Consider the following 16043-nt stretch of genomic DNA (forward strand, 5'->3'; position numbering starts at 1 on the left):
AAGAGACGTGACAGAGTCTGACAGAACATCTGATTAAAACCGTTATCCCGGGCAGTGTGTAGAGGAGGGGGCAGAATCGGGGACTGAGAAATTGAACCGTTAGCAACAGAAAGGGGCAAAAAATAATAATTCTATCACCAAGGGCTCTGGCTGGAGACTGTTTCTCATCATTTCAGTAGGAGAGAAAAAAAATATCTCTGGGATTTTCATCTCGAAATGAGCCAGAGAGCGATTTAATCGGAGCCCAGTCCTGCCCGGCGGCTGCTGCACAGCCCGGAGGCAGAATTCAGTTTTTTTTTCTCTCTTTCGCCTCCCTGTGTTATTTAGAGACTGATTATCGGTTTTCTGTCTCTGCCTCTCCTCTCTTATCCTGCAACAATCTGCTTTTAACACAGAAACAAACCAGCCAGAGAGAGAAATCCCCCAAATTGCATCGATTGGTATCCGGGAAGAAGAGAAGGGAAAAAAGAGGGAGAAAAAAAAAAGGTTTGATGTTCACGGTAAGATTCGCCCGGTGTGTGCCTCAGTGTCCGATCAGACACTGCATCCTTTATTAATTCATCACCAGTTAAAATGCAACTTACAAGGACTAGGCTGTTGATACTTTGGAAGTGTTGGTGTTTGAGCCCCCGGTTCCGGGGTTATTCCGTCCGCTCCCGCCCACTAGCCCGGTAACCAAGCCACCGGGTCCCCGCTCACTACCCCGGTACCGAGACCCCGGAGCTCAACTCTCCACCCCCGCCCCCCCCCCCCCAGTACTGAGTTCCCGGAGCCCTGCTCTCTTTCCCCGCCAGTACCGAGCCCCCGTATCCTTGCTGTCTTTCCTCTCACCTCGTTACGGAGCCCTGTTCTCCCCCCTTCCCCGGTACCGATCCCCCGGAGCCCTTCTCTTCCCCCTCCCCCGGTACCGATCCCCCGGAGCCCTGCTCTCTTCCCCCTTCCCCGGTACCGAGCCCCCGGAGCCCTGCTCTCTTCCCCCTCCCCCGGTACTGAGCCCCCGGAGCCCTGCTCTGCTGCCCCACTCCTCCCCGGTACCGAGCCCCCGGAGCCTCGCTCCTCTACACCCATCTCCGGTACCGAGCCCCCGGAGCCCCGCTCCTCCACACCCATCTCCGGTACCGAGCCCCCGGAGCCCCGCTCCTCCCCACCCATCTCCGGTACCGAGCCCCCGGAGCCCCGCTCCTCCCCACCCATCTCCGGTACCGAGCCCCCGGAGGCCCGCTCTTCCCCGCCCATCTCCGGTACCGAGCCCCCGGAGCTCCGCTCCTCCCCACCCATCTCCGGTACAGAGCCCCCGGAGCCCCGCTCCTCCCCACCCATCTCCGGTACCGAGCCCCCGGAGCCCCGCTCCTCCCCACCCATCTCCGGTACCGAGCCCCCGGAGGCCCGCTCTTCCCCGCCCATCTCCGGTACCGAGCCACCGGAGCCCCGCTCCTCCCCACCCATCTCCGGTACAGAGCCCCCGGAGGCCCGCTCTTCCCCGCCCATCTCCGGTACCGAGCCCCCGGAGCTCCGCTCCTCCACACCCATCTCCGGTACCGAGCCCCCGGAGGCCCGCTCCTCCCCACCCATCTCCGGTACCGAGCCACCGGAGCCCCGCTCCTCCCCACCCATCTCCGGTACCGAGCCCCCGGAGGCCCGCTCTTCCCCGCCCATCTCCGGTACCGAGCCCCCGGAGCTCCGCTCCTCCCCACCCATCTCCGGTACCGAGCCCCCGGAGCTCTGCTCCTCCCCACCCATCTCCGGTACCGAGCCCCCGGAGCCCCGCTCTTCCCCATCAAGCTCCCGGTTATCGCTCTCTGCCCCCTGGGTTCCGAGTTCCCGGGTCACCTCTCTCTGCCCCCCTGGTAACGAGCTCCCGGGTCACCTCTCTCTGCCCCCCTGGTACCGAGCTCCCGGGTCACCGCTCTCTGCCCCCCTGGTACCGAGCTCCCGGTCACCGCTCTCTGCCCCCCGGGTACCGAGCCCCCTGAGCCCCGTCCTCTACCGCGATGCCGAGCTCGGAGCCCCGGTCACTCCGTGTCCAGTTCCTGTGGTTATTTGATTTCAATTTTGTTGCTGGGGTCACAGCTCCTCCCGCGCCTGGATTAGAGCGCAGGTGCCCGGGGAGAGGAAGCAGGTCGAGCCGGGGAGCCGCTGAAAGCTTTCTTGGAAACACTAAATCTATTTGTTGTTTTGTTATTGTTGGATTTTGTAAACATATTGCTGGCATAAGGTTTGGGTGTGAGTTTTAATGGGGCAAGAAAGGTAGAAAAGGAAAAGTTTAGTAGCGTGGGGATTGAAGGAGTGTCAGTTTGTTTATTAAAGTTTGAATGGACGGGCCTCCTGGAGAAGTTAAAACAAGTTCAGAAGCAAATTGGGAGGGTTTGCAACAACAACTTCTTATATTTATATAGTGCCTTTAACATAATGAAAATCCCAAGGTACTTCACAGGGGTGTTAGAAAACAAAATTTGACAGGGAGCTAGCTACATAAGACGATATTAGGGCAGATGATCAAAAGCTTGGTCAAAAAGGTAGGTTTTAAGGAATATCTTAAAGCAGGAAAGAGAGGCAGAGAGGTTTAGGGAGGGAGTTCCATAGCTTAAGGTCCAGGCGGCTGAAGGCATGGCTACCAATGGATTGATTAAAATCGGGGATGCTCAAGTTGCCAGAATTAGAGGAGCACAGAGGTCTTGGAGGGTTGTGGGACTACAGGAAATAGGGAGGGGTGAGGCCATAGGAGAGATCTGAAAATGAGATGAGAAATTTAAAGTTGAGGAGTTACTTAACCAGCAGGAAATGTAAGTCAGTGAGACAGGGTGGTGGGTAAGTGCGACTTAGATGACCTCAAGTTTATGAAGAGTAGAACATTGTACTGTAATAGGAACAATTATTGGGGTAATAAAACTCCTCAAACGGGCTGTGAGCTGGTTACAGTTTCCCCGCAGTTTCGCAGGCCGTTCCGTTCCTGGTCTTCTTGCTGTAAATGGGATTCAGAGCAAGAGTCTACAGCAATCCGTTCCTGGCAGGCTGAGATTGTGACAATCGTCTTGTAAACCAAAAGAGATCTGTTTTACCTGTCTATCAGACTTTTTTTTAAGATTACTTGTCCATCAGATTATCATTAAAAGTAGCTTCCCAGGTTATTAAGGCCATTGAAAAAAGCACTGAGGTTTATTTCTAGAGGAATAAAATTAAAAAGCAGAGAAATTATGTTTAACTTGTAAAGAACCTTGGAGTACTGTGAATAGTTCTGGTCTCCATTTTATTAAAAGGATATCGACACACTGGAGAAGGTGTGTAAAAAAAATTACTAGACTGCTAGGTATAACCTCTCAGTTCTGCTATCAGGAAAGATTGAATAGGCTGGGGTTCTTTTCTCAATGATAGAGATCTTTTAAGATTATGAAAGGATTTGATAGGGGAGACATAGAAAAGATGTTTCCTCTTGTGAGGCCATAAATATAAGATAGTTGTTAATAAATCCAGTTGGAAATTCATCAGAAATCTCTTTGCCCAGAGAATGGTGATAATGTGAAACTTGCTACCACAAGGAGTAGTTGAGGTAACTAGCATCGAAGCATATAAGGGGAAGCTAGGTAAATGTACGAGGGAGAAAGGAATAGAAGGATATGTTGATAAAGTTAGATAACGAAAAATGGGAGGAGGCTTGTGGAGCGTAAACACTGATGTGGACCTTTTGGGCCGAATGGCCTATTTCTGTGCTATAAATATAATGTGATTATTTATTAGATTTTATCAGTTTATCAATTAAATTATTTGTTAGATTATCTATTCGAGGTGTCAGCTGTAGCTCAGTGGGTAGCACACTTGCCTCAGAAGGTTGTGGGTTCAAGTCCCACCCCAGAGATTTGAGTACAAAAATAAGTAAATTAATTAATTGAGGGAGGGGCAATTTCAATTGGGTGAGAATGGAACTGGCCAAGATAAATTGAAATCAAAGATTGGTAGGCAAAACTGTAACAGATCTATGGGCTGTCTTTAAAGAGATGATTTGGTCGAAGTACATTCCCACAAAAGGAATAGATAGACAAACAAAGCCAGAGCTCCTTGGATGACGACAGAGAGTAAGATGAAGTAGAAAAAGGGTGTGTATGACAGATGTCAGGTTGATAATACAAATGGGAACCAGGTTAAATACAGAAAGTTCAGTGGGGAAGTGGAAAAAAGCAATGAGAGTATAAGAAGAGAGTGGCAGCTAACATAAAAGGGAATCCAAAAATCTTCTATTGGCATATGGGTAGTAAAAGGAGGGGTGGGGCTGATTAGGGACCAAAAAGGGGATTTATGCATGCAGGTAGAGGGCAATAAGAGTACTTTGCTCCTAGGAAGAAGATGCTTCCCCAGCCATAGTAAAAGAGGAGATGGTTGAGACACTGGATGGGCTAAAAATTGATAAAGAGGAGGTATTAGATAGGCTGGCTGTACTTAAAGTTGATAAGTCACCAGGACTGCATGAGATGCATTTAAGGATACTGAGGGAAGTAAAGGCAGAAATTGTGGAGGCATTGGCCATAATCTGCTGATCCTCCGTAGGTAGATGCCAGAAGAATTACAAATGTTACACCCTTGTTCAAAAAAGTGTATAAGGATAAACTCAGCAACTACAGGTCAGTCAATTTAATCTCGCTGGTGGAAATGTTTTTAGAAATGATATTCAGGGACATAATTAACAGTCAGTTGAAAAAACGTGGATTAATTAGGGAAAACCAGCATAGATTTGTTAAGGGCAACTTGTGTTTAACTAATTTGATTGCTTTTATTGAAATAACAGAGAGGGTTCATAGAGTCATACAGCACAGAAACAGGCCCATTGTGTCTGTGCCGGCCATCAAGCACCTACCTATTCCAATCCCATTTTCCAGCACTTGGCCCGTAGCCTTGTATGCTATGCCATTTCAAGTGCTCATCTAAATAGTTCTTAAATGTTGTGATGGTTCCTGCCTCTACCACCTCATCAGGCAGTGCATTCTAGATTCCAACCACCCTCTGGGTGAAAATTCTTTTCCTCAAATCCCCTCTAAACCTCCTGCCCCTTACCTCAAATCTATGCCCCCTGGTTATTGACCCCTCCGCTAAGGGAAAAAGTTTCTTCCTATCTATCAATGCCCCTCAATTTTGTATACCTCAATCATGTCCCCCCTCAGCCTTCTCTGCTCTAAGGAAAACAACCCTAGCCTTTTTAGTCTCTCTTCATAACTGAAATGCTCCAGCCCAGGCAACATCCTGGTGAATCTCCTCTGCACCCTCTCCAGTGCAATCACATCCTTCCTGTAGTGTGGTGCCCAGAACTGTACACAGTACTCCAGCTGTGGCCTAACTAGCGTTTTATATAGCTCCAACATAACCTCATGATGAGGGTAATGCAGTTCGTGTGGTGTACATGGAGTTCCAAATGGCGTTTGATAAGGTGCCACACAACAGGCTTGTCAGAAAAGTTAAAGCCCATGGAATAAAAGGGACAGTGGCAGCATGGATATGAAGTTGGCTGAGTGACAGGAAGCAGAGAGTAGTTGTGAACAATTGATTTTGAACTGGAGGAAGTTATACAGAGGGGTTCCCCAGGGGTTGGTACCAGGACCATTGATTTTCTTGATCTGTATTAATGACCTAGACTTGGCTGTGCAGGGCACAATTGCAAAAGTTGCAGATGACACAAAACTTAGAAGTGTTGTAAACTGTGAGCAAGATCGTGATTGACTTCGAGAGGACATAGACAGGCTGGTGGAATGGGTGGACACGTGACATGAAATTTAATGCAGACGTGTGAAGTGATGCAGTTTGGTAGCAAGAATGAGGAGAGGCAATATAAATTAAAGGATACAATGCTAAAGGGGGTGCAGGAGCAGAGGGACCTTGTGTGCACAAATCATTGAAGGTGGCAGTGGTTAATAAGGCATATGGGATCCTGGTGTTACGAACAGGTAGTTAATTTTTGAAAACAAATCCCTTTTTTCAACAACCTGTCCGTAAGCAGATTGTGATTTAAATTTTTCCCTTTTTTTAAAATAAAAAAGCCTTGATGGCGTATTTCTCCACTTCCTCAGTTTATGAACCACAACAGTACTGTTTTAAAGTTTAAAAAAAAGTAGGGTTTATTAACACACACTCTTAAACGCGGGAGGGGTTTAACTTTGTAACGCATGCTCACAAAAATACAAGGAAAGGTAAAGGCATCAAAAGGGCAAGGACGTTTACCAAATAGAAAATAGCTTAATTACAAACTGACAGCATGCCCCAATTTAAACCAGAGTCTCTTTTTTTTTAAACTAACATACAAGTCCAAAGGTGGAATTAACCAACTGGAAATGCTGAGTGGAGTAGGAGTCATAGGAAATCTCTTCTCTTTAACTTTCCTCTTATGCACTTTTGGAGATAAGCTGAGGCAGCTTAGTTTCTGATTTCACCCTTTCCGACAAGAGAGAAACTGGCAGAGAACAGAGAGAGATTTTGCTGCTTTTCAGACTGTGGCTTTTCTTCTTCTTGCAGGCCCAGAGATAGAGAGGTGCAGGGCTTCAAGGCAGCTGTTTCTTATATGAGCTGTTCTCTTTAACTGAAACTATTTCAAAATTAGACAGGCTAAAAGGGTGGCTTCTAGGTCATGTGATTGGACCCCTTCAAGTAGCTGTCCCACCTCCTGCTGGCCTTACTACATTTTAGAGTTGGTGAAGTGATCGTCCCTCTCCATTTTAAACAAGTTGAACACAGATATAAAACAACTTAACATGCTGTGTATATACAGAGATCAGAGAAAAAAATGGCTGTTCTCAAGCTCAAAAGATTCTTCAGTAAAAACATACCATACCTGGAACAAAAGGGTCAACATACACAGTAAGAACTGAGTTTTGAACTTATTTGTATCCTAGTTCCTACTATTTTCACTGTGTCTAATGGCAGCTGACAATAACACCCAAGTGCACAAAAATGCTTATAATTTACGGTTGCTTTTCATCCGTTCGTGACACTGGGCTTTATAAATAGGGGCATAGACTACAAAAGCAAGGAAGTTATGTTGAACTTTTATAAAGCACTGACTGGTTCAGCCTCAACTGGAGTATTGTATCCAATCCTGGGCACCACATTTTAGGAAGGCAGTAAAGAAGGTGCAGAAAAGATTTATGAGAATGGTTCCAGGGATGAGGAACTTCAGTTATGTGGATAGATTGGAGAAGCTGTGGTAGTTCTCCTTAGAGAAGAGAAGGTTGAGTGGATATTTGATAAAGGTGTTCAAAATCTTGAGGGGTCTGAGCAGAGTAGATAGGGAGAGTTGAGAGCCAGAGGTCACCGATTTAATGGCAAAAGAACCAAAGGCAATATGAGCAAAAACTTTTTTACACAGTGAGTGGTTAGGATCTGGAATGCACTGCCTGAGAGTGTGGTGGAGGCACATTCAATTGTGTCTTTAAAAAGGTAATTGGATAATTATCTGAAGAAAAGAAATTTGCAGGGCTACTTGGGAAAGGGCGGGAAGTGCGGACTAGATGAGGTGCAGAGAAACACAAACATGATGGGCCGAATGGCTGCCTTCTGTGCTCTAACCATTCTATGATTCTATTCTATGAAAATCGTGGTTGATATTCCAGTGTAACACTGAGGGATTGCTATATCGTTAGGTGAGATGTTAAACCGAAGCCCTGTCTGCTCTCTCAGGTGAACGTAACAGATCCCATGGCACTATTTCAAAGGAGAGCAGGGGAGCTATTGCCGATGTCTGGACCAATATTTATCCTTCAGTCAACATCACAAAAAATGGATTATCTGGGTGTCATCACATTCCTGTTTGTGGGAGCTTCTTGTGTGCAAATTGGCTGCTGCATTCATTTAGTTTGAAAGCATTTGGGACATCCTGAGGTTGTGAAAGATGCTATAGAAATGCATGTCTTTCTTTATTATTTGTCAGATTATCTACTAAATTAGATTATCTAAAAGCCCATCTGTCTATCACATTACCTGATTGCCTGGCTATCAGATTATTTATGATATCTGTTTATCAGATGGAATGTCAGATTACGTATCAGATGACATGTTTATCAGGTTATTTATCAGATTATTCATGTAGATGTGTATCTGCCTGTCTGTCAACAGACCTATAATTTTTCAGTTTATCCATCTGCATGTCTGTCTTGCTGTCTGTACCTCACTTTTCTCATCCATTCATTATCTACCCTTCATCTGCTATCTATTGACCTTTCCAAGGTTGTAGGCTAGGTAAAAGGCTGTGGAATGGCAGGTGCCTCTCCAAACCAATGCTTCCTACTTGGAATGTTACCGGAAGCTCACTGTTAAGCAGCGCATGATGCAAGTCAGTGGCCCGTTTCTGCCTCCAGCACTTGTGCCTCAGTGAACAGATCTGGACACAATACTCAGGGTACATGTTGACCGCAACTGGACACAGTACTCAAGGTACAGTCTGACTATAGCTGGACACTGTACTCAAGGTACAGTCTGATCACAACTGGAGATGTTACTCAAGGTACATTCTGACGATACCTGGACGCAGTACGCAAGGTACAGTCTGACTATAGCTGGACACAGTACCCAAGGTACACTCTGACCATAACTGGACACAGTACTCAAGGTACAATCTGACAATACCTGGACATAGTACTCAAGGTACAATCTGACTGTAACTGAACACAGTACTCAAGGTACAATCTGACCACAACTGGACACAGTACTCAAGGTACAATCTGACCATAGCTGGACACAGTACCCAAGGTACCGTCTGCCCATAACTGGACACAGTACTCAAGGTACAGTCTGTATATACCTTGACACAGTACTCAAGGTACAGTCTGACCATAACTGGACACAGTGCTCAAGGTACATTCTGACGGTACCTGGACAGAGTACATAGAAACATAGAAAAATAGGAGCAGGAGTAGGCCATTCGGCCCTTCGAGCCTGCTCCGCCATTCAATACGATCTTGGCTGTTCATCCAAACTCAGTAACCTCTCCAACTTTCTCCCCGTATCCCTTGATCCCATTAGCCCTAAGGACTATATCTAACTCTTTCTTGAATGTATTTAATGATTTGGCCTCAATTGCTTTGCGTGGTAGAGAATTCCACAGGTTCACCACTCTCTGGGTGAAGAAATTTCTCCTCATCTTAGTCCTAAATGGCTTACCCTTATCCTTAGACTGTGGCCCCTGGTCCTGGATGCCTCCACCATCGGGAACATCCTTCCTGCATCTAGTCTGTCCAGTCCTGTTAGAATTTCTGTGAGATCCCCTCTCATTTTTCTAAACTCTAGTGAATACAATCCTAATCGACCCAATCTCTCTTCAAATGTCAGTCCTGCCATCCCAGGAATCAGTCTGGTGAACCTTCGCTGCACTCCCTCCATAGCAAGAACATTCTTCCTCAGATAAGGGGACCAAAACTGCACACAATACTCCAGATGTGGTCTCACCAAGGCCTTGTATAATTGCAGCAAGATATCCTTGCTCCTGTACTCGAATCCTCTCGCTATGAAGGCCAACATACCATTTGCCTTCTTAACTGCCTGCTGCACCTGCATGCTTACTTTCAGCGAATGGTGCACAAGGACACCCAGGTCTCGCTGCACCTCGCCTTTCCCAATCTATCGCCGATCAGATAATAATCTGCCTTTCTGTTTATGCCACCAAAGTGGATAACCTCACAGTTATCCACATTGTACTGCATCTGCCATGTATTTGCCCACTCACTCAACCTGTCCAAATCACACTGGAGCTTCTCTGCATCCTCCTCACAGCTCATGTTCCCACCCAGCTTTGTGTCGTCTGAAAACTTGGATATATTACATTTAATTCCCTCATCTATATCATTAATGTATATTGTGAATAGCTGGGGTCCTAGCACTGATCCCTGCGGTACCCCACTAGTCACTGCCTGCCACCTGGAAAAAGACCTGTTTATTCCTACTCTTTGTTTCCTGTCTGCCAGCCAGCTCTCTATCTATGTCAGTACCTTACCCCAATCCCATGTACTTTAATTTTGTACGCTAATCTTTTATGTGGGACCTTATCGAAAGCCTTCTGAAAGTCCGAATACACCACATCCACTGGTTCTCCCTTATCTATTCTACTAGTTACATCCTCCAAAAATTCCAGTAGATTTGTCAAGCATGATTTCACTTTTGTAAGTCCATGTTGATTTTGTCCGATCCTGTCATTGTTTTCCAAGTGCTCTGCTATTACATCTTTTATAATGGACTCTAGCATTTTCCCCACTACTGATGTCAGGCTAACCGGTCTATAATTTCATTTTCTCTCTACCTCCTTTTTTAAATAATGGGGTTACATTAGCCACCCTCCAATCCGTTGGAACTGTTCAAGAGTCTGTAGAATTTTGAAAAATGACCAGCAATGCATCCACTATTTCTAGGGCCACTTCCTTAAGTACTCTGGGATGTAGATTATGAGGCCCGGGGATTTATCGGCCTTCAATCCCATCAATTTCCCTAACACCATTTGCCTACTAATACTGATTTCATACAGTTCCTCTTCACTAGCCCTATGTTCCCAACATTTCTGGGAGGTAATTTGTGACCTCCTTTGTGAAGACAGAACCAAAGTATGTATTTAATTGGTCTGCCATTTCTTTGATCCCCATTATAAATTCTCCCGTTTCTGACCCACATTTGTCTTCACTAATCTTTTTCTCTTCACGTCGCTATAGAAGCTTTTACAGTCAGTTTTTATGTTCATTTGCAAGCTTACTCGCATACTCTATTTTCCCCTTCTTAATCAATCCCTTTGTCCTCCTTTACTGAATTCTAAACTGCTCCCAATCCTCAGGTTTGCTGCTTGTTCTGGCCATTTTATATTTCTCTTCCTTAGATCTAATACTATCCCTAATTTCTTTTGTAAGCCACAGTTGAGCCACCCTTCCAGTTTTATTTTTGTGCCAGACAGGAATGAACAATTGTTGTAATTCATCCTTGCGCTCTTTAAATGCTAGCCATTGCCTATCCACTGTCAACCTTTTAAGTAATGTTCCCTAATCTATCATAGCCAACTCACGCCTCATACCTTTATAGATTCCTTTATTTAGATTCAGGACCCTAGTCTCAGAATCAACTCTCTCACTCTCCATCTTAATGAAGAATTCTATAATGTTATGGTCGCTCTTCCCCAAGGGACCCCGCACAACAAGATTGTTAACTAATCCTTTCTCATTGCACCATACCCAGTCTAAGATGGCCTGTTCTCTAGTTGATTCCTCAACGTATTGGTCCAAAAAACCATCACGTATGCACTCCAGGAATACCTCCTCTACAGTATTATTGCTAATTTGGTTTGCCCAATCTATATGTAGATTAAAGTCACCCATAATTACAGTTGCACCCTTATTGCATGCACCACTAATTTCCTGTTTAATGCCATCCTCTATATCACCACTGCTGTTTGGGGGTCTATATACAACCCCCACCAACGTTTTCTGCCCCTTGGTGTTTCTTAGCTCCACCCATACAGATTCCACAACAGGATTCTCTGAGTTAATATCCTTCCTCACTATTGTATTGATTTCCTCTATTACTAACAATAGTACACAAGGTACAGTCTGAATATAACTGGACACAGTACTCAAGGTACAGTCCGACTATAACTGGACACAGTACTCAGGGTGTAGTCTGATCCAGTCTGACCATAACTGGACACAGTACTCAAGGTACAATCTGACCACAACTGGACACAGTACTCAAGGTACAGTCTGAATATACTTGGACACAGTACTCAAGGTACAATCTGACTATAACGGGACACAGTACTCAAGGTACAGTCTGGCAATAACATGACACAGTACTCAAGGTACAATTTGACTATAACTGGGTGCAATACTCAAGGTACAGTCTGACCACAACTGGGACACAGTTCTCAAAGTACAGTCTGACCACAACTGGACATAGTACTCAAGGTACAGTCTGAATATACCTGGACACAATACTCAAGGTACGGTCTGACTATAACTGGACACTGTACTCAAGGTACAATCTGACCACAACAGGACACAGTACTCAAGGTACAGTCTGAATATACCTGGACACAGTACTCAAGGTAAAGTCTGACTATAACTGGACACAGTACTCAAGGTACAGTCCGGCAATAATATGACACAGTACTCAAGGTACAGTCTGACTACAACTGGACACAGTACTCAAGGTACAGTCTGACCACAATTGGACACTGTACTCAAGGTACAGTCTGACCACAACTGGACACAGTACTCAAGGTACAATCTGACTATAACTGGACACAGTACTCAAGGTACAGTCTGACCACAATTGGACACACAGTACTCAAGGTACAGTCTGACCACAATTGGACACCGTACTCAAGGTACAGTCTGACCACAATTGGACACTGTACTCAAGGTGTAGTCTGACTATAACTGGACACAGAACTCAAGGTACAGTCTGATTGTAACTGGACACCGCTTCAAGTGCGGTCTGACCAGAACTGAACACAGTGCTCAAGGTGTGGACTGACCAGCACTTGGTACAGTTTGAATGTTACTTTCTCTGACTTGTTTACAACAGTTCTGGCTGTTTTAACATTCTATTGATTTTGTTGATCGCTGCTTTGCATTGGTTGGAAATTTTGAGTGTCAATTCTCCACATTTTACTCTGTATCTAACCTGCGCTGCTCTTATAATGAGCATGTTTGATGGGACAGTGTAGAGGGAGCTTTATTCTGTATCTAATCTGTACTGTACCTGTCCTGGGAATGTTTGATGTTATTTAATAATTCTTGCCCCCAGCGCCCCTTGTGTTACTGACTGTATCTCTACTGATGTTAATCCAACTTTCTAACACTGTCATTCAGTAATCTCTTGCCCTATGCCTTCTGTTTGGGCTTGTAGGGAAGGTACTATGATAATTGTGGGTGATTTTAATCTTCATATAGATTGGACTAATCAAATTGGCAAAGGTAGCCTGGAGGATGAGTTCATAGATTGTATTAGGGACAGTTTCTTAGAATGATATGTCCTGGAACCAGCCCAGGAGCAGGCTATTTGAGACCTGGTAACGTGTAATGAGACAGGATGAATAAATGACCTCATAGTAAAAAATCCTCTAGGCAAGAGTGATCATAACATAATAGAATTTCATATTCAGTTTGAGGGTGAAAAATGTCGGTCTGAAACTGGTGCCCTAAACTTAAATATTACAAGGGTATGAAGACAGAGTTGGCTAAAGTGGACTGGGAAAATAAGTTAAACAGTAAGACAGTAGAGAAGCAGTAGCAGACATTGAAGGAAATAGTGCATATATTCCATTGAGAAAGAAAGACGCTGAGAGGATGCACCATCCTTGGCTAACTAAGGAAGTTAAGGATGGTATCATATTGAAAGAAAAGGTGTACAATGCTGCAAAGATTAGCGGTAGGCCAGAAGATTGGGAACATTTTGGAAACTAGCAGAGGATGACTTAAACAATAAAGGGAAAAATTAGAGTATGAGAGTAAACTAGCAAGAAAGCTAAAAACAGACAGTAAAAGCTTCAACAAATATATAAAAAGGAAGAGAGTATCTAAAGTAAGTGTTGGTCCCTTAGAGGATGAGACTGCAGAATTAATAATGGAAACAAGGAAATGACAGAGACTTGGAACAAGTATTTTGTATCTGTCTCCACAGTAGAAGACACAAAAAGCATTCCAAGAATAGCAGAAAATCGAGAGGCAAAAGGGAGGGAGGAAGTTAAAACAATCACTATCACTAGAGAAAAGGTACTAGGAAAACTAATGAAACGAAAGACTGACAGTTCCCTGGACCTGATGACCTGCATCCTAGGTCTTAAAAGAAGTATCTGAAGAGATAGTGGATGCATTGTTTGTAGTCTTCCAAAATTCCCTAGACTCTGGAAAGGTCCCAGCAGATTGGAAAACCGCAAATGTAACACGTCTAATCAAGTTGGTGGGGGGGGGGGGGGGGGGGGTGGTGGGCAACAAAAAGCAGGAAACTATAGGCCAGTTAGCCTAACATCTGTCATTGGGAAAAAGCTGGAATCCATTATTAAGGAAGTAATAGCAAAACATTTAGAAAATCATGAGTATTGCTGAAAACAGATATTTTGTCGAAGCTTTTCGTCTTGTACTCATCTGGACAATTCACAAGAATACCAATATAAGGGAAGCAACAAATTTATTCTATATGAGAAGAGAGTGCTGATTGGTTGGCAAGTGGACTCTGATTGGTAGACGCGTTGCAATGGAGAATACACCAGTTTATGGCGACTGAGTTAACTGCCAAGCTTTGTTTGAAATTTATACCAGGCAGCTTGACTCTGATTGGTCAAGGCATTGCCCTGAGGAATGAACCAGTGAATGGCTGTAACTTATTTTGTTTAGCTGAAACAGACAATGTGTATACATATTCTTTCTGTCTGCAAGGAACAGGGCCCTGTGTATTAATAGATGTAGCTTCCAGTATGCGCATATGCGCCACACTGCAAGCCCGACTGATAATCTTAAATTGGCATAATTCTTAGCACACTGAGGATTATTTAGCAAAGGTTGTCCAATCATGGAATCACATCTAATGTTGGACACTGTGTTCTGAGTTTTGCAAGCACATGCTGGTTGGGTACGGTCTGTACCTTGTCCGTTGCGAACAATGGAAGGGACATGTTGTTTGATATGATCCACCAGTCTTTGGGACAAACGGCCTATATACCTGTATACCTGGCATTGAAATTCATATATCACATTACTCATTTGTGTGATAGGCAGAACGTCTTTTTGGCTCAACGGCAGCATCCTGTTAGTGGGGAATACCACACTGTTGCTATTGCATAGTAGCAGCGTGAAACAACTAGCTTCATCTGTTGCTCAAATTTTTGGGATATTTTACCCTTCTAGGGTAATTTGAGGTTGACTGGGCACGTTCATAAGTGTGCACGATATACAGCGTGAGATGATCTGATCAGGGTAGCCTTGAGCAACAGGTGAAGCTAGTTGTTTCACTCTGCTACTATGCAGTAGCAACACGTGGTATTCCCCGCTAACAGGACGCTGCTGTCAAGCCAAAAAGACGTTCTGCCTATCACACAAATGAGTAATGTGATATATAAATTTCAGTGCCAGTGTGATGCTAGGTATATAGGCCATACGTCCCAAGAATGGCGGATCGTATCAAACAACATGTTCCTTCCGCTGTTAGCATCGGGCAAGGTACAGTACCCAACCAGCAAGTGCTTGCAAAACTCAGAACACAGTGACTGACATTAGATGTAATTCCGCGATTGGACAACATTTGCAAAATAATCCTCAATGTGCTAAAAATTACACTGACAACCAAAATTGTCAGTCGGGCTCGCAGTGTGGCTCATTTGCGTGTACTGGAAGCTACATATATTAATACACAGGGTCCTGTTCTTTGCAGACAGAAAGAACATGTACACACATTGCACCTGTTTCAGATAAACAAAATAAGTGACAGCCATTCACTGGTCAATGCATTTCCCTGAGGAATGAACTAATCAAAGTCAAGCTGCCTGGTTTAAATTTTGAACAAAGCTTGGCAGTTAACTGTCAGTCGCCATAAACTGGTGCATTGTCCATGGAACGCTTCTACCAATCAGAGTCCACTTGCCAACCAATCAGTACTCTCTTCTCATATAGTATAAATTACAGAGCTGGAGCTGCGGGTGGATTCACTGTGGAGCATCCGCGATGCTGAGGATGTCGTGGATAGCACATTTCCTGAGGTGGTCACACCGCAGGTAATGGCTGCACAGGCAGAAAAGACATGTGTGACCGCCAGACGGAGTAGTAGGCACAGGCAGGTAGTGCAGGAGTCCCCTGTTTCCATCCCCCTCTCAAACTGATATACTGTTTTGGATAATGTTGGGGGTGATGACCTCCCAGGGGAAAGCAGCAACAGCCAAGTTCGTGGCACCACGGATGGCTCTACTGCACAGCAGGGGAGGAAAAGGGTTGGAAGAGCTATAGTGATAGGGGATTCTATCGTAAGGGGTGCAGATAGGCGTTTCTGTGGCCACAAACGAGCTCTAGGATGGTATGTTGCCTCCCTGGTGCTAGGGCCAAGAATGT

At 44.8% G+C, this 16043-nt stretch overlaps 1 protein-coding gene across 1 annotated transcript in view; it reads left to right on the top strand.

Annotated features, from left to right (window-relative positions):
• Positions 1 to 279: 279 nt before the first annotated feature.
• The window catches only part of LOC137379143 (BTB/POZ domain-containing protein kctd15), a 91793-nt gene continuing 76029 nt past the window's right edge, over positions 280 to 16043 (top strand). Inside the window, exon 1 of the mRNA XM_068049858.1 lies at positions 280 to 500. Within this exon, the coding sequence (XP_067905959.1) occupies positions 492 to 500 (9 nt within the window). The 5' untranslated portion in view covers positions 280 to 491. The remainder of the gene's footprint in view (positions 501 to 16043) is intronic.

This window comes from Heterodontus francisci, chromosome 17 (assembly GCF_036365525.1).
Source record: "Heterodontus francisci isolate sHetFra1 chromosome 17, sHetFra1.hap1, whole genome shotgun sequence".
NCBI classification, from domain to species: domain Eukaryota; kingdom Metazoa; phylum Chordata; class Chondrichthyes; order Heterodontiformes; family Heterodontidae; genus Heterodontus; species Heterodontus francisci.